The sequence below is a fragment of the Somniosus microcephalus genome, unplaced genomic scaffold, assembly GCF_052327205.1.
Source record: "Somniosus microcephalus isolate GS21.2 unplaced genomic scaffold, FLI_Smic_1.0 unresolved_chr9, whole genome shotgun sequence".
Taxonomy (NCBI): domain Eukaryota; kingdom Metazoa; phylum Chordata; class Chondrichthyes; order Squaliformes; family Somniosidae; genus Somniosus; species Somniosus microcephalus.
This window is the reverse complement of record NW_028225187.1, coordinates 42811078-42837447: the sequence shown is the minus strand read 5'-3', so window position 1 is coordinate 42837447 and position 26370 is coordinate 42811078. Positions and strand designations below refer to the sequence as shown.

Here is a 26370-nt window from a genome sequence, read left to right as displayed (position 1 = left end):
AATGGCTTTAATAAAATGGCAGCAAGGTTTTTTATAAAGGTGGAAAGAGGTGAAAAACGCAACTAGCGATACCTCAAAACTCATGGACAGAGAAATCCACTTCATCAGCGCCCCTGCGACAGGACTCAATATTCACCCCCTCCACCACTGGTGCACTGTGTCTGCAGTATGTACGGTCTACAAGATGACCACGGTCAGGCCGTGTGGAGTCAAGGGCCAGGCAACAGAATGGATGGAAAGATCGCTACAAACTTCCCTTAACTCCAACCCTCTGATTTCTGTTTTGTAGCCAGCTTTCCATCCATTCTGCTGCCTGGCCCTTCACTCCACATGGCCTGACCTGGGTCATCTTGTCGATCTTACATACTGTTATGGACAGCAAGCTGGTCACAAAACAGAAAACAGAGAGTAGGGGTTGGGAGTAGCTACTCAGACTGGCAAAAGGTGGGAAGTGGTGTTCCACAGGGATCGGCGCTGGGATCACTAATGTTCACCATTTACATAAACGATTTGGACACGTGAATCAGAAGAACAATTTCAAAGTTTGTCGATAACACCAAATTGGGAGGTAGAGTTAATACTGAGGAAGACAAAATGCAAGAAGACATTAATAAATTTCAGAATGGGCGTGTAATTGGCAAATGAATTTCACTGTAGGTCAGTGTGAGGTGGTGTGTTGATGAATTTCACTATGGATCAGTGTCAGGTGGTGTGTTAATGAATTTCACTATAGATCAGTGTGAGGTGGTGTGTTAATGAATATCACTATAGATCAGTGTGTGGTGGTGTGCTAATGAATTTCACTATAGATCAGTGTGAGGTGGTGTGTTAATGAATTTTACTATAGATCAGTGTGAGGGGGTGTGTTAATGAATTTCACTATAGATCAGTGTGAGGCGGTGTGTTAATGAATTTCACTGTAGATCAGTGTGAGGTGGTGTGTTAATGAATTTCACTATAGATCAGCGTGAGGTGGTGTGTTAATGAATTTCACTATAGATCAGTGTGAGGCAGTGTGTTAATGAATTTCACTATAGATCAGTGTGAGGGGGTGTGTTAATGAATTTCACCATAGGTCAGTGTGAGGTGGTGTGTTAATGAATTTCACTGTAGATCAGTGCAAGGGTGTGTGTTAATGAATTTCACTATAGATCAGTGTGAGGTGGTGTGTTAATGAATTTCACTATAGATCAGTGTGAGGTGGTGTGTTTTGGTGGGAATAAGGAGGCCACTCACTACTTGGACAAGGGGGTGAAATTGGGTTGCTTTGTGCCTCCCGCAATATTCAGCAGGAGGTTAGCGGCGGAGGTAGTCGGTAGCTCCCTGCGGCACTGCACCGCCGGCAATGACGTAATCGCCACGCGCAGCACCCCGGCTGCAACCTTGGGTTGCGACCCCTGACCTATCGCCGGACGCTATGTCCGACAGGGTCAGGGGTCGTTTCTGCAGCCGTGGCGATGCCACTTAAAGGGCAGGTGTCGGGCAGCAACTTTTTGTTTTGGCCGACAGCCAGCACCTGCCCCCTTCCCCTTTCTTCTTCGGGGTGTCGGCCGCGATCGCATAGCCCGGCGCTCCTCTTGATCTGACACCCCACTCCCCGGTGGTCCAGCATGGCCCCGGTGTGCGCAGTGCTAGGCCCCTCCCCTTTAATTAGGGAGGGAGGTCTGCTATGACATGGTGCTATGTGCCGACGGGCATGGTGCTGTTACACGAAGCGCCATCAAATTCACTGGTAGCGCCTCAAGAGGGAGGAGAGCGCTTCCAGTAGCACCCTGCCTCCTGCCTGGGGCGCTACCACTGAACTTAATGCGCAGGGGCGCTAACTTTTTCGGGGTGCTAAAATTAGCCCCGGCGCCACCAAATTTCTCCCTAAGAGTCTAAATGGGCTGGAGGAGCAGAGGGATCCAGGGATACAGATACACAAATCACTAAAAGTAGCAACACAGGTTAATAAGGCCGTTAAAAAAAAGCACTGGGCTACATTCGTAAACGAGCCTCCTGTTCCGTGCCTAGGAGCTCTGAACCATGGCAGAGAGCGGCTGGGACACTTTTCTCACACGCCTCGAGATTAACCCGCACGGCAACTTTGCTGTCAGTGAAGAGAGACAAGAAAGACCAATGTGCCGTTTGCTCCTCTCAGTGTGGCCCTGAAGGACTGTGTCCAGGCTGGAGTTCTGTTCCCACCGTACGATCCGCCCCCAGATTGCCCTTTCTGAGCTCCAGCCAGGTGATGCTAAACACTCAGGTGGGAAAGACAAAAATCTACAACAATGTGCTTAAAACAAAGTTGATTTATTTGACATCTATCCAGAATATTAAACTCCAGCCCAGTTCCCGGAGTTATTAACATCAGCAGAAACAATCCCCACCTGTCAGAATGAACATGGTTCAGTCCGGGATGTGATTAACAGCAGCAACAACAGAATCCAACTCCTGCAGTCACTTGTGAACCCGCTGGTGTCTCAGCAGGTGGGATGAGCGAGTGAATCCCTTCCCACACAGAGAGCAGCTGAACGGCCTCTCCCCAGTGTGAACTCGCTGGTGTCTCAGCCGGTGGGATGAGTTAGTGAATCCCTTCCCACACTCAGGGCAGGTGAACGGCCTCTCCCCAGTGTGAACTCGCTGGTGTGTCAGCAGATGGGATGAGCGAGTGAATCCCTTCCTGCACTCAGAGCAGGTGAATGGCCTCTCCACAGTGTGAACTTGTTGGTGTGTCAGCAGGTTGGATGACTCAGTGAATCCCTTCCCACACTCAGAGCAGGTGAACGGCCTCTCCCCAGTGTGAGTGCGCAGGTGTATAGTGAGCTCAGATGACCGCCTGAACCCAGTCCCGCATTGAGAGCACCTGAACGGTCTCTCCCCAGTGTGAACACATTGATGGCGTATCAGTTCCCAGGAACCTTTATAGCACTTCCCACAGTCCGAGCATTTAAAAGGTCTCTCATCAGTGTGAACTTGCTGGTGTCTCAGCAGGTTGGATGAGCGAGTGAATCCCTTCCCACACACGCAGGTGAACGGCCTCTCCCCAGTGTGAACTCGCTGGTGTGTCAGCAGGGTGGATGACTGAGTGAATCCCTTCCCACACTCAGAGCAGGTGAACGGCCTCTCCCCGGTGTGAACTCGCTGGTGTGTCTGAAGCTCAGATGACTGAGTGAATCCCTTCCCACACTCAGAGCACGTGAACGGCCTCTCCCCAGTGTGAACTCGGTGGTGTGTCAGCAGGTGGGATGACTGAGTGAATCCCTTCCCACACTCAGAGCAGGTGAACGGCCTCTGCCCGGTGTGAACACGCTGGTGTCTCAGTAGGTTGGATGAATTGGTGAATCCCTTCCCACACACGGAGCAGGTGAACGGCCTCTCCCCAGTGTGAGTGCGCTGGTGTCCCGATAGGTCAGATGACTGAGTGAATCCCTTCTCACACATGGGGCAGGTGAACGGTCTCTCCCCAGTGTGAACACGCTGGTGTATCAGCAGGTTGGATGACTGAGTGAATCCCTTCTCACACACGGGGCAGGTGAACGGTCTCTCCCCAGTGTGAACCCGCTGGTGTATCAGCAGGTTGGATGAATTAGTGAATCCCTTCCCACACTCAGAGCAGGTGAACGGCCTCTCCCCGGTGTGAACGGTGCTTTTTGCTTCCATATTCAAAGGCCGATGATATTCAGTTCCTGATGAATCGAGTGACTGTCAGATCTTGACGTGATGTTTGGTTTGAGTTTCCCATCTGCAAATCCTTCCCTTCTAACACCCTGTAAAATAAATTTAAAACAGGAAGCGTGAGAGAGAACCCACTAAAGAGGCAGGTTGTGAAATTGAGCTCAACGAAGCTGGTTATTTGTGGGGCCGGCACTAGAAAAAAGTGACCATGAAAGCTGCAGGATTGTCATAAAATCCCACAGGTTCACTAATGTCCCTCAGTGAAGGGAATCTGCCACCTGGTCTGGGACTCTGACCTCTATGGGAAGAGAGAGAGAGAGGTGGGAGTGGGAGGGGGCAAAGGAGATGGACTTTATACATCTGCAACTCGACCAGAACTTTGACAGAACCTCCAAAACCTGCAACCTCCAGCACCTAGAAGGACAAAGGCAGAAGGTGCATGGGAGCACCATCATCTCCAAGTTCTCCCAGTCACACACCATCCTGACTTGGACATATATCGCCGTTGCACATCATCACTGGGTGAAAATCCTGGAACTCCTTACACAACAGCATTGTGGGAGTACCTTCACCACACGGACTGCAGCGGTTCAAGAAGGCGGCCCACCATCACCTTCTCAAAGGGAAGATGGGGATTGGCAACATATTCTGGTCTTGCGAGCGACGCCCACATCCCAAGAATGAATTAAAACAAATCTGTATATGTAAAATGGATTAAAAGCCTCTACAGAAATACTTGTTCCTAAAACAATATTCTTTTACATTGTAGGGACAGTGTCTAACAACCTAATCTCCCCCAGAATCCACCTCCCTTGACTGTCACACATTGGAAATTGGTGGGTCCTCCTGGGCTCAGAAGTACTGGGGGTTAAACCCAGCAGCTTCTCCTCCATCTCCACTCCAGCTCAAACTGAAGCAACAAGAAGAGCTACACAGGCGGCCAGGGACCTACCTTCCGTCAACCCGCAATAAAACTCTTTCCGACAGCTGCTGCCTAATGGCGGCCGCAGCACCCACAATTCACCGCGCCCCAGAAACCGCTCTATCCACTGATTTACCCGCTGAGAGTATGCATGCTCCCCGGGGCCGCGGGCCATTCTGGGATCCTGGCTCCTGTCCTTTGCCCCAAGTCGGACTTGGTGGAACCGGCTGAAAAAACCGGGAAGCGGCAGCTCGGATGGGGGAGGCGCTGCACCCTGGGTTTCCTGGTGCCAGGGCCCTGGCCGCACGTCCACCGGGCCCGGCCGCTCTGATTCTGATTGAGTTTTTTGATGAGGAAACAGAGAGGGTTAATGAGGGCAATGCGGTTAACATGTTGTACATGGATTTCCAAAAGGCGTTCGACAAGTGCCACATAATAGGCTTGCCAGCAAAGTTGAAGCCCATGGAATAAAAGGGACAGTGGCAGCATGGATACGGAATTGGCAAAGTGACAGGAAACAGTGTAGTGGTGAACGGTTGTTTTTCAGACTGGAGGAAGGTACACTGTGGTGTTCCCCAGGGGTCGGTACTAGGACCACTGCTTTTCTTGATTGATATATATGTGACTTAGACTTGGGTGTACAGGGCACAGTTTCAAAATATGCAGATGACACAAAACTTGGAAGTATAGTGAACAGTGAGGAGGATTGTGATAGACTTCAAGAGGACATAGACATGCTGGTGGAATGGGCGGACACATTGGCGATGAAGTTTAACGCAGAAAAGTGCGAACTGATATATTTTGGTAGGAAGAATGAGGAGAGGCAATATAAACTAAAGGGTATAAGTCTAAAATGTGTGCATGAACAGAGAGACCTGGGGGTATGTGTGCACAAACCATTGAAGGTGGCAGGGCAGGTTGAGAAAGCAGTTCAAAAAGCGTGCGGGATCCTGGGCTTTATAAATAGAGGCATGGAGTCCAAAAGCAAGGAGGTTATGATGAACCTTTATAAAACACTGGTTTGGCCTCAACTGGAGTATTGTGTCCAATTCTGGGCACCGCATTTTAGGAAGGATGTGAAGGCCTCAGAGAGGGTGCAGAAAAGATTTACAAGAATGGTTCCAGGGATGAGGGACTTCAGTTCGGTGGATAGACTGGAGAAGCTGAGGTTGTTCTCCTTAGAGCAGAGAAGGTTGAGATGAGATTTGATAGAGGTGTTCAAAATCACAAGGGTTCTGGACAGAGTAGATAGAAACTGTTCCCATTGGCGGAAGGGTCGACAACCAGAGGACACAGATTTAAGGTGATTGGCAGAAGAACCAAAGGCGACATGAGGAAAAACTTTTTTACTCAGCGAGTGGTTAGGATCTGGAATGCACTGCCTGAAAGGGTAGTGGAGGCAGATTCAATCACGGCTTTCAAAAGGGAATTGGATAAGTACCTGAAGTAAAGGAATTTGCCGAGTTACGGGGAGTGGGACGAGCTGAAGTGGTCTTGCAGAGAGCCGGCACGGGCTCGATGGGCTGAATGGCCTCTTTCTGTGCTGTAACCATTCTGATTCTATAAAATATTAGAAAGTTTGTTCTACAGAAGCACGGGGTTTATCTGCTTTTATTGATGAATTTAAAAAGTCTCTATTAAAACCTGAGCCAGTGTGTTGTGAGCCAAGGAGCCTTGTGTCCAATGCGGGGAATAAAGGCCCACAGCTTCCCCTGGCCCCGGGCCCTGAACAAGAGACTGGAGAAACTTGCTGCCCTGCGGATCAGACAATCAGCCGGTGCTAGTCCCGCCCCTCGGACTCCCCGATTGGTTGGAGGACCCGCCGCCGGCTCGCTTCTCCAGCCCCGCCCACTGTGTGCCGCTCGTCCCGCCCCTCGGGCTCTCCGATTGGTTGGAGGACCCGCCGCCGGCTCGCTTCTCCAGCCCCGTCCCGCTCGCTCCCTATTGGTCGGAAGCTCCCGTCAATCAGGCCCTGGGCCCGGGTCACGTGTCCCCGAGGAGATCACGTGCTCCGTCCAACTGCCGCCACTCGGCCTCTCAGGTTTTTCTATTTCTCTTTATTCTCTCCCGATCCACCACTTCCCCCCCCACCCCGCGTGATTCTCCACCCAATCGGAGCGGAGAAAACTCACTTTGCGTCACTGATCGCGACTCTGGAACCGACACCAAGGCCTTTCCCGGAATGGCCCGCGCCGACTCCGTCCGGCAGGATCCAAGTGCGCAGGCGCAGCTCTGAGTGGGGGAGGGGGGTTGGTCTCCTCTGGGTATGCGCGGTTATTACCCTTGGTGACCGGGAGGGGTCGCTGTGCCGGACTCGGCCCAAACCGCCGCTCCGTGTGCGCATGCGCAGACTATCGTCTGTCAATCAACCATCAGCCAGAAGAGGTCGCTGGTGAGACCAGTGAAGAAAGAAACACTTGCATTTCTATGGCGCCTTTCACCACCACTGAACGCCCCAAAGTGCTTTACAGCCAATGAAGTACTTTTGAAGTGCAGTCACTGTTGTAATGTAGGAAATGCGGCAGTCAAATAGCGCACAGCAAGCTCCCACAAACAGCAATGTGATGATGACCAGAAAATCTATCTTATTGTTAACTCTGTTTCTCTCTCTACGGATGTTGCCTGGCCTGCTGAGTGTTTCCAGCATTTCCTGTTGTTATTTCAGATTTTCAGCATCCGCAGTATTTTGCTATTATCCTTTTGTTACATTGATTGAGGGATAAACATTGGCTAGGACACCGGGGATATTTCCCCTGCTCTTTCCCACATTACAACAGTGACTACACCTCAAAAGTACTCCATTGGCTGTAAAGCACTTCAAGACATCTGCTGGTCATGAAAGCACTATATAAATGCAAGTCTTTCTTTCTCAAAATAGTGTCATGGGATCTTTTACATCCACCTGAGAGAGCAGACAGGGCCTCACTTTAATGTCTCATCTGAAAGACGCCACCTCTGACAGTGCCTCAGTACTACACTGGAGTGTTAGCCTGAATTTTTGTGCTCAAGTCTCTGGAGTGGGACTTGAACCCACAACCTTATGCCTCAGAGGTAAGAGTGCTACCATAGAGTCATAGATTTATACAGCACAGAAAGGGGCCCTTCAGCCCATCGTGTCCGCGCCGGCCATCAAGCCCTGTCTATTCTAATCCCATTTTCCAGCACTTGGTCCGTAGCCTTGTATGCTATGGCGTATCAAGTGCTCATCTAAATGCTTCTTGAATGTTGTGAGGGTTCCTGCCTCTACCACCCTTTCAGGCAGTGAGTTCCAGATTCCAACCACCCTCTGGGTGAAAAAGTTTTTCCTCCGATCCCCTCTAAACCTCCTGCCCCTTACCTTGAAACTATGCCCCCTGGTTATTGACCCCTCTACTAAGGGGAAAAGTTCCTTTCTATCTACCCTATCTATGCCCCTCATAATTTTGTACACCTCAATCAGGTCCCCCCTCAGCCTTCTCTGCTCTAAGGAAAACAACCCCAGCCTGTCCAGTCTCTCTTCATAGCTGAAGTGCTCCAGCCCAGGTAACACCCTGGTGAATCTCCTCTGCGCCCTCTCCAATGCAATCACATCCTTCCTATAGTGTGGCAACCAGAACTGCACACAGTATTCCAGCTGTGGCCTAACTAGCGTTTTGTACAGCTCCATCATAACCTCCCTGCTCTTGCCTTCATTAGCCGAGGCATAGAATATAAGTATCCCATATGCCTTCTTAACCACCCTATCTAGCTGTCCTGCTGCCCTCAGGGATCTATGTACATGCACACCAAGGTCCCTCTGATCCTCTGTCCTTCCTAGGGTCCTACCATTCATTGTATATTCCCTTGTTAGTCCTCCCAAAATGCATCTCCTCACACTTTTCAGGGTTAAACTCCATTTGCCACACTGCTGCCCATCTAACCAACCCGTCTATATTCTCCTGTAGCCTGAGGCTTCCCTCCTCGCTATTTACCATTCCACCAATTTTTGTGTCATTTGCGAACTTACTGATCATACCTCCTACATTCATATCTTAATCATTAATGTACACTACAAACAGCAAAGGACCCAGACCCTGTGGTACACCAGTGGACACAGGCTTCCAGTCACGAAAACAACCTTCAACCATCACCCTCTGCCTCCTGCCACGAAGCCAATTTTGGATCCAATGTGCCAAATTGCCCTGGATCCCATGGGCTTTTACCTTCTTGACCAGTCTCCCTTGTGGGACTTTGTCAAAAGCCTTACTAAAGTCCATGTAGACCACATCAACTGGACTGCCCTCATCCACACACCTAGTCGCCCCCATCGAAAAATTCAGTCAAATTGGTTAGACATGATCTCCCCCTGACAAAGCCATGCTGACTATCCTTGATTAATCCTTGCCTCTCCAAGTGGAGACTAATTCTGTCCCTCAGAAGTTTTTCCAATAATTTCCCTACCACTGATGTTAGGCTCACTGGCCTGTAATTCCCTGGTTTATCCCTACTACTACCCTTCTTGAATAATGGTACTACGTTAGCTGTTCTCCAGTCCTCTGGCACCTCCCCTGTGGTCAGAGAGGTTCTGAAAATTTGTGTCAGAGCCCCTGCAATCTCCTCCCTTGCCTCACACAGCAGGCTGGGATATATCTCATCTGGGCCTGGGGGTTTATCCACTTTTAAGCCTGCTAAAACCACTAGTACCTCCTCCCTCTCAATACTAATTTGTTCAAGTATATCACAATCCCCCTGCCTGATTTCTATGCCTGCATCGTCCTTCTCCATAGTGAACACAGATGCAAAATATTAATTTAAAACCTCACCTACATCTTCTGGCTCTACACACAGATTGCCACTTTGGTCCCTAATGGGCTCTACTCTTTCCCCGGTTATCCTCTTGCCCTTAATATACTGATAAAACACCTTGCGATTTTCCTTTATTTTGCCTGCCAGTGTTTTTTCATGACCCCTCTTCGTTCTCCTAATTTCTTTTTTAAGTACCCCCCTGCACTTTCTATGCTCCTCTAGGACTTCCACTGTTTTTAGTCCTTTGTATCTGCCAAAAGCCTTCCTTTTTTTCCGAAACCATTCTTGTATGTCCCTCGACATCCAGGGTTCCCTGGGCTTGTTGGTCCCACCCTTGACCTTTACGGGAACATGTTGGCGTTGTACTCTCCCTATTTCCTTTCTGAAAGTCTCCCACTGCTCTGATGTGGATTTTCCTACAAGTAGCTGATCCCAGTCCACTTTGGCCAGATCCTGCCTTATCATATTAAAATCGGCCTTCCCCCAATTTAGAACCTTTATTTCCGGTCCATCTTTGTCCTTTTCCATAACTACTTTAAATCTCACCAAATTATGGTCACTGTCACCAAAATGCTCTCCTACTAACCCTTCTACCACTTGCCCTGCTACATTCTGTCGAATTAGGTCCAGTACTGTAATGTATGTACCTTTAAGGGGAGAACTACTTTTTACAGCTCCTGTATACTGTAAGTACCGGCAGTGACCACACCTGTATATAAACCCTGAGTAGTGATCTGTACAGTTAGTTTTAGAGTAACCCTCATTCAGTAAACACCTGTTGAATCGTTCTCTGCAGTCTTTTGTCTGATTATTGAAGGACACAACATTAAGATACACGGATCTAACAGTGGCGACGAGCAAGTTCGAACCTACCTGCAACTCCGGATCACCTCCTAGGGATTCGCTCCTGGAGAACAGTGGAAGAAGATCGAGTCCAGAAGCACGGGCTTCGACCACGGGCAACCGCCCAGTCATCCAGCGGAGATTTGAGCATCGCAGGGGAGGCTGTCGAGAGCCAGGCTTGGCTTTCCAGTCACGGTGGTCCAGCAAAACGGGCTGGCAACAGGTACTGCGCAGACACTTTCCGGACAGCGACGGGCTAGAGCCCGACCGAGCGGCACAGAAAAAGGCCGAGCAGCGTTGACGGGGGAGAGAGAGAGGGCAGAGCGCACAGGGCGCAGCCGGTGTTCAGGACCGAGCGGCGTCAACGGGGGAGAGAGGTGAGAGAGAGCAGAGCGCAGCCGGTGTTCAAGGGCCGAGCAGCGTCAACGGGGGAGAGAGGCGTGCAGGAAAACGCGCAGAGCGCAGCCGGTGTTCAAGGGACGAGCAGCGTCAATGGGGGAGAGGCGCGCGTAGGAAAACGCGAAGCGCTGCCATTGCCACGAGGACCACAGAGAGCGGCGTTGGCAGCAGCGCAGGAGCAGCGCACGAAACCCACAGGGCGTCACCATTTGCCACGAGGACCGGCGAGAGCGGCATTGGCAGCAGCGCGGGAGACGCAATTTTAAGCCGCAGCGGGGAAGAAGGGAAAGCGCGGGAGACACCATTTTAAGCTAGTCTACCCACACCCAAAAATGCCGAAGAGTGGCAGTATCACAGCGTACGACAATGAAGTCGAAGATTGGACGACATATGTCGAACGCATAGAAATATACTGCAAGGCGAATGAAGGAAGTGCCAGGTGACAAGAAAGCGCTGGTATTGTTGAATTCAATGGGTGCAAAAACGTACGGCTTACTACGAAACCTAGTAACCCCAGAGAAGCCAGTAGAAAAGGATTTTGAAAACATAGTGTCAATCCTACAGGACCACTTAAACCCCACACCGCTGCTAATAGCAGAAAGATTTAAGTTTCACAAAAGGAACCAGCATAAAGATGAAAGTAATGCTGAGTATTTAACGGAACTCCGCAAGCTATCGAAACACTGCCAGTTTGGAACGGGACTAGCAGATACTTTAAGGGACAAATTTGTGTGTGGGCTTCAAAGTGAAGGAACCCAGAAATGGCTTCTATCAGAAAAGGATCTTACGCTGGACAAGGCTTTCAGCATTGCAGTATCACACGAAGCAGCAGCACGGGGCGCTGCAGAGATACAATGGAGACCGCAAGAATATGGCACAAATGAAATGTCATACGGAACAGTGAAGTGCTATCGCTGCGGCAGAACAACACACGACCATAATGATTGCTGGTTCAAGGACAAAGTGTGCAGACAGTGTGGAAAAGTAGGACACATAGCAAGAGTCTGCAGGTCGGGAAAGAAAACCAGCAGCAAGAAATCTCCACAGGAGAAGTACAAGAAGGTACATAAGGTGATGGAGAGTAGTTCAGACAAACAGAAGAGTGATACAGACTCCGGAAGCAAGGAGCTGGGTTGTCTGAAACTACATAATGTGATCAAAACGGAGGATCACCAAACTATCTGGGTCACGCTCAAGATAGCAGGAGTCCAAGTGAAAATGGAATTGGACACAGGATCAGCCATAACAGTCATAAACCGAAGGGACTACAAGCGGCTATTCTCACATATACCCTTGAGGGATACAAAGATTGTCTTGAAGACGTACACGGGGCAAAAAGTCTACCCCAAAGGAAAAATAAGGGTGAAAGTTATATATAACGGCAAGGAAACACCAAAAATGGACCTATATGTATTGCCAGATGGAGGATCACTACTACTAGGATGTGAATGGATCCGGAAGGTACAGCTAGATTGGCATTCCATACAGGCACTGACTGTGGCTGACAAAAAGGATGATGACGTCACACCTGGGCGACTGTCAAAGATCCTAACTGACGTGAAAGAAGTGTTCCAGCAAGGACTCGGAACACTAAAAGGCATGACAGCGATGATTAAAATTGAAGAAAACGCAAGCCCAAAATTTTTTAAGGCCAGACCGGTACCTTATGCGATCCGCCCAGCCGTCGAAGCAGAGCTGGAGAGTCTGGAACGTTCAGGTGTACTGTCCAAGGTAGGCTGGAGCGAGTGGGCTACACCCATTGTCCCTGTGATGAAAAAGTCATTGAGCAGCACGCCTGGGGAACCAAGAAAGGTTCGCATCCGTGGGGACTTTAAGGTAACAGTGAACCCGGTCCTTCACACCGTACAATATCCACTTCCGCGGATTGAAGATATTTTCGCCTCGCTATCTGGAGGGAAACACTTCACTAAGATTGATCTGGCCCAGGCGTATCTGCAAATGGAGGTAGAAGAAGCATCAAAAAAATACCTCACAATCAAGAACATAAGAACATAAGAACAGAAGAAATAGGAGCAGGAGTAGGCCAATCGGCCCCTCGAGCCTGCTCCACCATTCAATAAGATCATGGCTGATCTGATCCTAACCTCAAATCTTCTATCACTCTCCATCCACCCGAGCCCATGTGATCTCCCGGGAGAGGCGAAAAACCAGATAAAAGACCCAATGGCCAATTTGGGAGAAAAAAATCTGGGAAATTCCTCTCCGACCCATCTAGGCGATCGAAACTCGTCCAGGAGATCACTCTGTCCCTATATATTCTCCAGTACTTACCTTCTGTAAAGGCGATCTCCACCCCAGCCAGGAACAGGAATAAAACCATCTCCTGAAATCTAACACAGAATTAGAACACAGTAGGAGCAGAACCAGGCTACATGGCCCCTGGGCCCACTCCACTACCCACAGGGCCATGACCATTCCAAACCTAGACTCATGTCCAATTTCCTGCCTGCTCCCCGTAACCCTTAATTCCCTTTACTTCTAGGAAACTATCTATTTCTGTTTTAAATTTATTTAATAATGTAGCTTCCACAGCTTTCTGGGGCAGCAAATTCCACAAACCTACCACCCTCTGAGTGAAGAAGTTTCTCCTCATCTCAGTTTTGAAAGAGCAGCCCCTTATTCTAAGATTATGCCCCCTAGTTCTAGTTTCACCCATCATTGGGAACATCCTCACCGCATCCACCCGATCAAGCCCCTTCACAATCTTATATGTTTCAATAAGATCGCCTCTCATTCTTCTGAACTCCAATGAGTAGAGTTCCAATCTACTCAACCTCTCCTCATATGACCATCCCCTCATCCCCGGGATTAACCGAGTGAACCTTCTTTGTACTGACTTGAGAGCAAGTATGTCTTTTCTTAAGTATGGACACCAAAACTGTATGCAGTATTCCAGGTGCGGTCTCACCAATACCTTGTACAACTGCAGCAATACCTCCCTGTTTTTATATTCTATCCCCCTAGCAATAAAAGCCAACATTCCATTGGCCTTCTTGATCACTTGCTGCACCTGCATACTAACTTTTTGAGTTTCGTGCACCAGGACCCCCAGATCCCTTTGTACTACAGTACTTTCCAGTTTCTTGCCATTAAGATAATAACTTGCTCTATGATTTTTCCTGCCAAAGTGCATAACCTCACACTTTCCAGTATTGTATTCCATCTGCCAAATCTCTGCCCACTTACTTAGCCTGTCTATGTCCCTTTGCAGGTTTTTTATGTCCTCCTCACTCACTACTTTCCGTCCCATCTTTGTATCATCTGCAAACTTTGATATGTTACACTCGGTCCCCTCCTCCAAATCGTTAATATAGATTGTAAAGAGTTGGGGACCCAGCACTGACCCCTGCGGAACACCACTAGTTACTGGTTGTCAGTCTGAGAACGAACCATTTATCCCAATTCTCTGCTTTCTGTTAGCGAGCCAATCCGCTACGCACGCCAGAATATTACCCCCAATCCCGTGATTTTTTATCTTGAGCAATAATCTTGTGTGTGGCACCTTGTCAAATGCCTTTTGGAAGTCTAAATACACTACGTCCACTGGTTCCCCTTTATCCACCCTGTATGTTACTTCCTCAAAAAACTCAAGCAAATTTGTCAAACATGACTTCCCCTTCATGAAACAATGCTGAGTTTGTCCTATTAAATTATGTTTATCCAAATGTCCCGTTACTGTCTCCTTAATAATGGACTCTAACATTTTACCAACCACAGATGTTAGGCTAACAGGTCTATAGTTTCCAGCCTTCTGCCTACTACCCTTTTTAAATAAGGGTGTTACATTAGCAGTTTTCCAATCTGCCGGGACCTTTGCTGAGTCCAGGGAGTTTTGGAAAATTATTACCAATGCATCCACAATCCCTACCGCCACTTCCCTCAAGACCCTAGGATGCAAGCCATCAGGTCCAGGGGATTTATCCGCCTTGAGTACCATTATTTTACCAAGTACCACTTCCTTAGTGGTTTTAATCGTATTTAGCTCCTCCCCCGCTAGGGCCCCCTGTTTGTCCAGTGTTGGGATATTCTTAGTGTCCTCTACCATAAAGTCTGATACAAAATAATTGTTCAGCGTTTTTGCCATCTCCATGTTTCCCACCATTAATTTCCCGGTCTCATCCTCTAAGGGACCAACATTTACTTTAGTCACCCTTTTTCTTTTTATATAACTATAGAAACTTTTGCTGTCTGTTTTTATATTTTTTGCTAATTGACTTTCATAATCTATCTTCCCTTTCTTAATCAATCTTTTAGTTATGTTTTGCTGTCTTTTAAAGACTTCCCAATCTTCTATCCTCCCACTAGATTTGGCTACCTTATATGCCCTTGTTTTTAGTCGGATACTATCCTTAATTACTTTACTTTGCCACGGATGGCTATCTTTTCTTTTACACCCTTTTTTCCTCAGTGGAATATATATTTTTTGGAAGTTGTAAAATAACTCCTTAAATGTACACGACTGATCATGTACCGTCTTACCCTTTAATCTATTTTCCCAGTCCACTCTAATCAATTCCGCTCTCATACCTTCATAGTCTCCTTTATTCAAGCTCAGCACGCTTATTTGAGATCCAACCTTCTCACCCTCTAATTGAATATGGAATTCAACCATGTTATAGTCACTCATTCCAAGGGGATCCTTTCCTAGGACATTTTTAATTAATCCTGTCTCATTACACAGGACCAAATCTAAGGTTGCTTGCCCCCTGGTTGGTTCAGTTACATACTGCTCAAGAAACCCATCCCTAATACACTCAATGAACTCATCCTCAAGGCTGTTTTGCCCAATTTGATTTGTCCAGTTAATATGATAATTAAAATCCCCCATAATTATAGATGTTCCCTTATTGCAAGCCTCAACTATTTCCTGATTAATACTCCGTCCAACAGAGTTGCAACTGTTCGAAGGCCTATAGCATACATCCACTAGTGTTTTTTTCCCCTTATTATTCCTTATTTCCACCCAAACTGTTTCACTATCCTGCTCCTTTGACCCAATATCATTTCTCTGTATTACAGTGATTCCTTCCTTTATTAACATAGCCACCCCACCTCCCCTCCCTTCCTGCCTGTCCTTCCTGATTGTTAAATAACCTGGTATGTTTAATTCCCAGTCATGGTCACCCTGCAGCCATGTTTCTGTAATGGCCACAAGATCATACCCATATGTCATTATTTGTGCCATTAACTCATTCATTTTGTTACGAATGGTACGTGCATTCAGATAAAGAACTTTCAAATATGTTTTGTAACACTTAGTTCCTGTTTTTTCCCCTTTTAGTACTTTACTTTTTACTCCATACCTTCTGTCCCTTCCTGACACGTTCTGTTTTTTAATTCCCCCACTGCTACCTAAGTCTATGACCTTCTTTGTTGTCATTTCTATTATTTGCTCTCTAGAAACCTCCCCCCAACTAATTAGTTTAAAGCCCTCTCTACAGCCCTAGTTATATGATTCGCCAGGACTCTAGTCCCAGCACTGGCCAAGTGGAGTCCATCCCAACGGAACAGCTCCCTCCTGTCCCAGTACTGGTGCCAGTGTCCCAAGAAGCAAACCCATTTCACAGCAGCAATCACAGCAACCTCACAGTGCAGATAGAGGCCATTTCGGCCCATCGAGCCTGCACCGACACATATCCCACCCGATCCCCGTAACCCCTACACCAACACATATCCCACCCTATCCCCGTAACCCCACGTATTTAATCCCCCTAACACTAAGGGTCAATTTTATCATAGCCAATCAACCTAACCCGCACATCTTTGGACTGTGGGAGGAAACCGGAGCACCCGCACGCAAACATGGGGAGAATGTGCAAACTCCACACAGACAGTCACCCGAGGCCGGATTCGAACCCAGGTTCCTGGCGCTGTGAGGCAACAGTGCTAACCACTATGCCGCACCAGTCTTTGAGCCACGCACTTAACTCTTTAATTTTATTTATCCTAGCCAAATTCGCTCGTGGCTCAGGTAATAACCCAGAGACTATTACCCTTGAGGTTCTGTTTTTTAATTTGACCCCTAGCTGCTCATACTCCTTTAACAGAACCGTCTTCGTTGTCCTATCTACGTCGTTTGTACCAACATGGACCACGACAACTGGATCCTCCCCCTCCCACTCCAAGTTTCTTTCCAGCCCAGAAGAGATGTCCTTAACCCTGGCACCAGGCAGGCAACACAGCCTTCGGGACTCCCGCTCTTGACTGCAGAGAACCCTATCTATCCCCCTAATGATACTATCCCCAACCACTACAACATTTCTTTTTACTCCCTCCACTTGAATGGCCCCCTGTACCACGGTGCTGTGGCCAGGTTGCTCATCCTCCCTGCAGTCCCCGCTCCCGCCCTCACAGGGAATCAACACCCATAAAGGTCTCTACCAATACAACTGGCTGGTATTCGGGGTAGCATCAGCTCCGGCTATTTGGCAGAGGGCAATGGAACAAGTCCTGCAAGGGATCCCAGGGACCCAGTGTTATTTGGACGACATCCTGGTCATGGGCGAAAATGACAGTGATCACCTTGCCAACCTGGAGCAGGTGCTCACTAGATTGCAGGAATATGGGCTGTGAGCTAACCGCCCCAAATGCGAGTTTTTTAGAAAACAGATCTCGTATTGTGGCCACGTTATCAATAAAGAGGGGTTACATAAGAACATAAGAAATAGGAGCGGGAGTAGGCCAATCGGCCCCTCGAGCCTGCTCCGCCATTCAATAAGATCATGGCTGATCTGATCCTAACCGCCAATCTACTATCACAGAACCATCTCCTGAATCTAACAGAATTAGACACACGAAATAGGAGCAGGATCAGTCCCCAGAGAAGATTGAGGCAGTAGTCAAGGCTCCAGCACTGGAAAATGTGTCACAACTGAGGTCGTTCCTCGGGCTGGTAAACTACTACCATAAGTTCTTGCCAAATTTGTCTACAATACTACACCCACTGAACACCCTACTGCAAACTGGGGTGCCATGGAAGTGGAGTGACGAATGTAGACGAGCTTTCCAGAAGAGCAAAACACTAATCACATCGAAAGAGGTATTGGCCCATTACAACCCGGCATTACCAATTCGGTTGGCATGTGATGCGTCACCCTACGGCATTGGAGTGGTGTTGTCGCACAAATTCTCAGACGGCTCAGAGAGGCCAATAGCCTTTGCGTCACGATCACTAACCTCAGCCGAGCGTAACTATGCCCAGATTGACAGGGAAGCCCTCAGCCTAGTGTGGGGAGTGAAAAAGTTCAATCACTATCTGCATGGGCAGAAGTTCACCTTGCTGACTGACCACCAACCACTTATCTCCATCTTTAATCCAAAGAAGGGCGTTCCGGTGATGACTGCACAACGGCTACAAAGATGGTCCCTTTTTCTAGGGGCGCACCAATATGAAATCGAGTATAAGGGCACGAAACAGCATGGAAACGCTGATGGGCTATCACACCTGCCACTGCCTACTGCGGAGGAAGCACCAGCAGTGGATCCTGTCAAAATATTTCATTCGACTATAATTGAATGCTTGCCAGTAACTAACTCTAGTATAAAGAAGGAGACCCGAAATGACCTGACACTGTCTCGGGTATATGATTTGACGGTGAAGGGATGGCCAGCACATGGCGACTCACTGTTGCCAGCATTCTCATCCAGAAGAGAACAGCTGTCAGTATGCCAGGCGACCTTGATGTGTGGATCCCGAGTGGTAATTCCACCCAAGTTAAGGGAGAGCGTGCTCAATGAGCTTCACAAAGGTCATCTGGGAGGGGTAAAAGTGAAAAGCCTAGCCAGGGCTTATGTCTGGTGGCCGGGAATCGATAAACAAATCGAGGACCTGACGAAGAGCTGCTCAGGATGCCAGAAAGTCCAAAATGCACCACCACAGGCCCCTCTACACCCATGGGAGTGGCCCTCATCTCCATGGCAATGGGTGCATATTGATTTTGCTGGTCCATTCATGGACTCAATGTTTTTAATAGCCGTGGATGCGCACTCGAAATGGCCTGAGGTCATCAAAATGTCCTCCACCACCACGGAGAAAACTATTGCAGTCCTACGGACCATTTTTGCCAGGAATGGCTTGCCAGAACAGATTTGCTCCGACAATGGAACACAGTTTGTGTCCGAAGCGTTCTGGAGGTTCTTGAAAAAGAATGGGGTAAGGCATTACACATCCGCCCCGTATCATCCAGCCACAAATGGATTGGCTGAGCGGTTCGGACAAACCTTTAAGAAGGCAATAAAGGCTATGTACAATGACAACATTCTGCTGCAGCACAAGGTGGACAATTTCCTGTTTGCCTACCGGAATGCGACACATGCAGTCACCAACCAGGCCCCAGCCATGATGTTCTTTAAGCGAAGGTTAAGATCTCGCCTGGACTTGCTCAGACGAAACGTACGAAGAGATGTTGAGAGTAAGCAATTCCAGCACATCCATGAGAAGCCAACAAGGAGCTTCAATGTAGGGCAACCAGTCTTGGCCCGCGACTACCGAACAGAAAAATGGCAGCCAGGAACGATATGCACAGGGCAGGGCCCACTAATGTACACAGTGGACGTTGGGGAGAGCATCGTGAGACGCCATGCTGACCAGATCCTAGAGTCACAAGAACAAGTCAACCCCATGCCTCGCCCATACGTACCTGGTGATGAACCCGACGTACAGGTAGCATCTACCCCAGAAACAGTAGCATCGGAAGCTGATGAACCAACAGACGACAGGGGGCCAGAATCGCCTCCGCACCAAGAGCAAGACACTTGGGAAAGGCGCTATCCAGAAAGGATCAGGAAGCCTCCCCAAAGACTGCATTTATAAATAGACTATTTTCAGCTAATGTTGCATGTTAAAAGTGCTAATTGTAATTAGTTTGATATTTAATTGTTAAATGAGTGTTATGGTACTGTTAATCTAAAAGTGGAGGAATTGTAATGTATGTACCTTTAAGGGGAGAACTACTTTTTACAGCTCCTGTATACTGTAGTACCGGCAGTGACCACACCTGTATATAAACCCTGACTGGTGATCTGTACAGTTAGTTTTAGAGCAACCCTCATTCAGTAAACACCTGTTGAATCGTTCTCTGCCGTCTTTTGTCTGATTATTGAAGGACACAACATTAAGATACACGGATCTAACAAGTACTGCCCCCTCTCTTGTAGGACTTTCTACATGTTGGCTGAAAAAGCTCTCCTGGATGCACTTTAAGAATTCCACACCCTCTAAGCCTTTCACACTCTGACTATCCCAGTTGATATTGGGGAGGTTGAAATCCCCAACAATTATTACCCTATTATTTCGACACTTCTCGGAGATTTGCCTACATATCTGTTCCTCAATCTCCCCCTGACTGTTTGGAGGCCAAAAGTACACTCCCAGCAAAGTGCTTGCCCCCTTTTTCTTTTTAAGTTCTACCCATATGGCCTCATTAGAGGAACCTGCTAAGGTATCATCCCTCCTTACAGCAGAAATTGACTCCTTGATTGATATTACTAACCTGATTTTTGGTCAACTCTTGGAGTATTCACGTTTAATAAATCTGCGGGAGAAGGAGTCGCTTCACTTGTACTGGTGCCTGGGGCCTGATCACCTTCCCCAGGAGCAAGGCCTTGACGCTGACTTTGTTCACTTGTACTGGTTCCTGGGGTCTGATCACCTTCCTCAGGAGCAGGGCCTTGATTCTGGGGGTGTTCTGTTGCACCGCTTGGTGTACTTGAGAAGAGCCCCATCAGGGCGAGTGCGGTAGGGTCAGGGGGTGAGTGCGGGAGGGTCAGGGGGTGAGTGCGGGAGGGTCAGGGGGCGAGTGCGGAAGGGTCAGGGGGCGAGAGCGGGAGGGTCAGGGGGCGAGTGCGGGAAGGTCAGGGGGCAAGTGCGGGAGGGTCAGGGGGCGAGTGCGGGAGCATCCATCTCCAGGGCCAGTGTGTATCTGAGTCAATGGGACTCACTGTGACCTTTCTCCCCAGTCCATCTCCAGGATCAGTGTGTATCTGAGTCAATGGGACCCTCTCTGACCATTCTCCCCAGTCCATCTCCAGGACCAGTGTGTATCTGTGTCAATGGGACTCTCTCTGACCATTCTCCCTGGTCCATCTCCAGGACCAGTGTGTATCTGAGTCAATGGGACTCTCTCTGACCTTTCTCCACAGTCCATCTCCAGGACCAGTGTGTATCTGACTCAATGAGATTCTCTGACCATCCTCCCCAGTCCATCTACAGGACCAGTGTGTATCTGAGTAAATGGGAATCTCTCTGACCGTTCTCCCCAGTCCATCTCCAGGACCAGTGTGTATCTGGGTCAATGGGACTCTCTCTGACCTTTCTCCCCAGTCCAACTCCAGAACCAGTGTGTATCTGACTCAATGAGACTTTCTGACCATCCTCCCCAGTCCATCTACAGGACCAGTGCATATCTGAGTCAATGGGACTCCCTCTGACCTATCTCCCCAGTCCATCTCCAGGACCAGTGTGTATCTGGGTCAATGGGACTCTCTCTGACCTTTCTCCCCAGTCCATCTCCAGGACCAGTGTGTATCTGAGTCAATGGGACTCTCTCTGACCTTTCTCCCCAGTCCATTTCCAGGACCAGTGCGTATCTGAGACAATGGGACACTCTCTCAGCTTTCTCCCCAGTCCATCTCCAGGACCAGTGTGTATCTGAGTCAATGGGACTCTGACCTCTCTCCCCAGTCGATCTCCAGGACCAGTGTGTATCTGAGTCAATGGAACACTCTCTCACCTCTCTCCCCAGTCGATCTCCAGGACCAGTGTGTATCTGAGTCAATGGAACTCTCTCTGAACTTTCTCCCCAGTCTATCTCCAGGACCAGTCTCTATCTGTGTCAATGGGACTCTCTCTGAACTTTCTCCCCAGTCCATCTCCAGGACCAGTGTGTATCTGAGTCAATGGGACTCTCTCTGACCTATCTCCCCAGTCCATCTCCAGGACCAGTGTATATCTGAGTCAATGGGACTCTCTCTCACCTTTCTCCCCAGTCCATCTCCAGGACCAGTGTGTATCTGAGTCAATGGAACTCTCTCTGACCTTTCTCCCAGGTCCATCTCTAGGACCAGTGTGTATCTGAGTCAATGGGACTCTCTCTGACCTCTCTCCCCAGTCTATCTCCAGGACCAGTGTGTATCTGAGTCAATGGGACTCTCTCTGACCTTTCTCCCCAGTCCATCTCCAGGACCAGTGTGTATCTGAGTCAATGGGACTCTCTCTGAACTTTCTCCCCAGTCCATCTCCAGGACCAGTGTGTATCTGAGTCAATGGGACTCTCTCTGACCTTTCTCCTCAGTCCATCTCCAGGACCAGTGTGTATCTGAGTCAATGGGACTCTCTCTGACCTTTCTCCCCAGTCCATCTCCAGGACCAGTGTGTATCTGAGTCAATGGGACCCTCTCTGACCTTTCTCCCCAGTCCATCTCCAGGACCAGTGTGTATCTGAGTCAATAGGACTCTCTCACCTTTCTCGCCAGTCTATCTCCAGGACCAGTGTGTATCTGAGTCAATGGGACTCTCTCTGACCTTTCTCTCCAGTCCATCTCCAGGACCAGTGTGTATCTGAGTCAATGGGACTCTCTCTGACCTTTCTCCCCAGTCCATCTCCAGGACCAGTGTGTATCTGAGTCAATGGGACTCTCTCTGACCTTTCTCCCCAGTCCATCTCCAGGACCAGTGTGTATCTGAGTCAATGGGACTCTCTCTCACCTTTCTCGCCAGTCCATCTCCAGGACCAGTGTGTATCTGAGGCAATGGGACTCTCTCTGACCTTTCTCCCCAGTCCATCTCCAGGACCAGTGTGTATCTGAGTCAATGGGACTCTCTCTGACCTATCTCCGCGGTCCATCTCCAGGACCAGTGTGTATCTGAGTCAATGGGATTCTCTCTGACCTTTCTCCCCAGTCCACCTGCAGGACCAGTGTGTATCTGAGTCAATGGGACTCTCTCTGACCTTTCTCCCCAGTCTATCTCCAGGACCAGTGTGTATCTGAGTCAATGGGACTCTCTCTGACCTTTCTCCCCAGTCCATCTCCAGGACCAGTGTGTATCGGAGTCAATGAGACTCTCTCTGACCTTTCTCACCAGTCCATCTCCAGGACCAGTGTGTATCTGAGTCAATGGGACTCTCTCTGACCTTTCTCCCCGGTCCATCTCCAGGACCAGTGTGTATCTGAGTCAATGGGACTCTCTCTGACCTTTCTCCCCAGTCCATCTCCAGGACCAGTGTGTATCGGAGTCAATGGGACTCTCTGACCTTTCTCACCAGTCCATCTCCAGGACCAGTGTGTATCTGAGTCAATGGGACTCTCTCTGACCTTTCTCCCCAGTCCATCTCCAGGACCAGTGTGTATCTGAGTCAATGGGACTCTCTCTGACCTTTCTCCCCAGTCCATCTCCAGGACCAGTGTGTATCTGAGTCAATGGGACTCTCTCTGACCTTTCTCCCCAGTCCATCTCCAGGACCAGTGTGTATCTGAGTCAATGAGACTCTCTGACCTTTCTCCCCAGTCTATCTCCAGGACCAGTGTGTATCTGAGTCAATGGGACTCTCTCTGACCTTTCTCCCCAGTCTATCTCCAGGACCAGTGTGTATCTGAGTCAATGGGACTCTCTGACCTTTCTCCCCAGTCTATCTCCAGGACCAGTGTGTATCTGAGTCAATGGGACTCTCTCTGACCTTTCTCCCCAGTCCATCTCCAGGACCAGTGTGTATCTGAGTCAATGGGACTCTCTCTGACCTTTCTCCCCAGTCCATCTCCAGGACCAGTGTGTATCTGAGTCAATGGGACTCTCTCTGACCTTTCTCCTCAGTCCAACTCCAGGACCGGTGTGTATCAGAGTCAATGGGACTCTCTCTGACATTTCTCCCCAGTCCATCTCCAGGACCAGTGTGTATCTGAGTCAATGGGACTCTCTCTGACCTTTCTCCCCAGTCGAACTCCAGGACCAGTGTGTATCTGAGTCAATGGGACTCTCTCTGACCTTTCTCCCCAGTCCATCTCCAGGGCCAGTGTGTATCTGAGTCAATGGGACCCTCTCTGACCTTTATCCCCAGTCCATCTCCTGGACCAGTGTGTATCTGAGTCAATGGGACTCTCCCTGACCTTTCTCTCCAGTCCATCTCCAGGACCAGTGTGTATCTGAGTCAATGGGACTCTCTCTGACCTTTCCCTCCAGTCCATCTCCAGGACCAATGTGTATCTGAGTCAATGGGACTCTCTCTGACCTTTCTCCCCAGTCCATCTACAGGACCAGTGTGTATCTGAGACAATGGGACTCTCTCTGACATTTCTCCCCAGTCCATCTCCAGGACCAGTGTGTATCTGAGTCAATGGGATTCTCTCTGACCTTTCTCCCCAGTCCATCTCCAGGACCAGTGTGTATCTGAGTCAATGGGATTCTCTCTGACCTTTCTCCCCAGTCCATCTCCAGGACCAGTGCGTATCTGAGTCAATGGGCCTCTCTCTGACCTTTCTCCCCAGTCCATCTCCAGGACCAGTGCGTATCTGAGTCAATGGGCCTCTCTCTGACCTTTCTCCCCAGTCCATCTCCAGGACCAGTGTGTATCTGAGTCAATGGGACTCTCTCTGACCTTTCTCCCCAGTCCATCTCCAGGACCAGTGTGAATCTGAGTCAATGGTACTCTCTCTGACCTTTCTCCCCAGTCCATCTCCAGGACCAGTGTGAATCTGAGTCAATGGGACTCTCCCTGACCTTTCTCCCCAGTCCATCTCCAGGACCAGTGTGTATCTGAGTCAATGGTACTCTCTCTGACCTTTCTCCCCAGTCCATCTCCAGGACCAGTGTGTATCTGAGTCAATGGGACTCTCTCTGACCTTTCTCCCCAGTCCATCTCCAGGACCAGTGTGCATCTGAGTCAATGGGACTCTCTCTGACCTTTCTCCCCAGTCCATCTCCAGGACCAGTGTGTATCTGAGTGAATGGGACTCTCTCTGACCTTTCTCCCCAGTCCATCTCCAGGACCAGTGTGTATCTGAGTGAATGGGATCCTCTCTGACCTTTCTCCCCAGTCCATCTCCAGGACCAGTGTGTACTTGAGTCAACGAGACTCTGTCTGACCTTTCTCCCCAGTCCATCTCCAGGACCAGTGTGTATCTGAGTCAATGGGACTCCCTCTGACCATTCTCCCCAGTCTATGTCCAGGACCAGTGTGTATCTGAGTCAATGGGACTCTCTCTGACCTCTCTCCCCAGTCTATCTCCAGGACCAGTGTGTATCTGAGTCAATGGGACTCTCTCTGACCTTTCTCCCCAGTCCATCTGCAGGACCAGTGTGTATCGGAGTCAATGGGACTCCCTCTGACCATTCTCCCCAGTCTATGTCCAGGACCAGTGTGTATCTGAGTCAATGGGACTCTCTCTGACCTCTCTCCCCAGTCTATCTCCAGGACCAGTGTGTATCTGAGTCAATGCGACTTTCTCCGCAGTCCATCTCCAGGACCAGTGTGTATGAGTTAATGGGACTCTCTCTGACCTTTCTCCCCAGTCCATCTCCAGGACCAGTGTGTATCTCAGTCAATGGGACTCTCTCTGACCTTTCTCCCCAGTCCATCTCCAGGACCAGTGTGTATCTGAGTCAATGGGACTCTCTCTTACCTTTCTCCCCGGTCCATCTCCAGGTCCAGTGTGTATCTGAGTCAATGGGACTCTCTCTGACCTTTCTCCCCAGTCTATATCCGGGACCAGTGTGTATCTGAGTCAATGGGACTTTCTCTTACCTTGCTCCACAGTCGATCTCTGGAAGCTCTTTGAATCGGAAGGGTTCTCTCTGGTTGGTGCTCACAATCCTGTGTTGGTTCAGCTGCTGTCGTTCCTCAGTCTACAATCCCTGTTTACTCTCAGCTGAGCACCTTCCTCAATCACACCATCATTCACCGGGAGATCTAATTGTGGCAGAGCAGCAAATAAGAACAATATTGAAAGCGTGAAATAATGTAATGTAGTCTTTTAATCTGCTTACTAATAATTCAATTTGAAGGCCGAGTATTTGTTTGATTTTGTGCCTTTCCTCAGATCCCCAGTTGCGAGGCTGTGTGTTTAGTTTGGAGATTCTCCTGACAGTAAATTTTCGGCCTCCTGAGACTCCCCCATTCTCACTGCTCTGGGCGGAAATGCGCCATTTTCTGTGCGAGTTACTGACCGGAGCGGTGACCTAAACTCGGGGCTGAGCAGCCGCTGTCGGGCCGAGATCCCTCAGTCACAGAGCGGGCCCTGTAACCCAGGCAACCAGCCTGTTTCTCAGCGGCTAGCGCCGCTCGGCCCAGCACACAGCAAACCCAGGTTCAGCAGGGGAGCGGCACTGCGCCTGCGCCGGAGGGCAGGGGAGCGGCACTGCGCCTGCGCGGGAGGGCAGGGGAGCGGCACTGCGCCTGCGCCGGAAGGCAGGGGAGCGGCACTGCGCCTGCGCGGGATGGCAGGCGAGCGGCACTGCGCCTGCGCCGGAGGGCAGGGGAGGGGCACTGCGCCTGCGCGGGAGGGCAGGGGAGCGGCACTGCGCCTGCGCCGGAGGGCAGGGGAGCGGCACTGCGCCTGCGCCGGAGGGCAGGGGATCTGCAGTGCGCCTGCGCCGGAGGGAGGGCAAGGGAGCGGCACTGCGCCTGCGCGGAAGGGCAAGGGAGCGGCACTGCGCCTGCGCGGAAGGGCGAGGGAGCGGCACTGCGCCTGCGCGGGAGGTAGAGCAAGGGAGCACCACTGCGCCTGCGCGGGAGCGAGAAAGGGAGCGACACTGCGCCTGCGCGCTAGCGAGT

At 49.6% G+C, this 26370-nt stretch overlaps 1 protein-coding gene across 4 annotated transcripts; it reads right to left on the bottom strand.

Annotated features, from left to right (window-relative positions):
• Positions 1–2306: 2306 nt before the first annotated feature.
• Positions 2307–25943, bottom strand: LOC147085186 (uncharacterized). Of its 4 annotated transcripts, XM_085979762.1 has the most exons (4): positions 25584–25943; positions 25342–25506; positions 6021–6139; positions 2307–3749 (listed from the first exon to the last, which is right to left on the bottom strand). In XM_085979762.1, exon 4 carries the CDS (start codon positions 3640–3642, stop codon positions 2440–2442), a length of 1203 nt encoding a protein of 400 aa, XP_085835888.1. In that variant the 5' UTR covers positions 3643–3749; positions 6021–6139; positions 25342–25506; positions 25584–25943; the 3' UTR covers positions 2307–2439. The 4 variants fall into 4 exon arrangements, with proteins under 4 accessions (XP_085835888.1, XP_085835886.1, XP_085835890.1 ...); XM_085979760.1 differs by lacking the exon at positions 6021–6139; XM_085979764.1 differs by lacking the exons at positions 6021–6139; positions 25342–25506; positions 25584–25943 and adding an exon at positions 6712–6869.
• Positions 25944–26370: the final 427 nt, after the last annotated feature.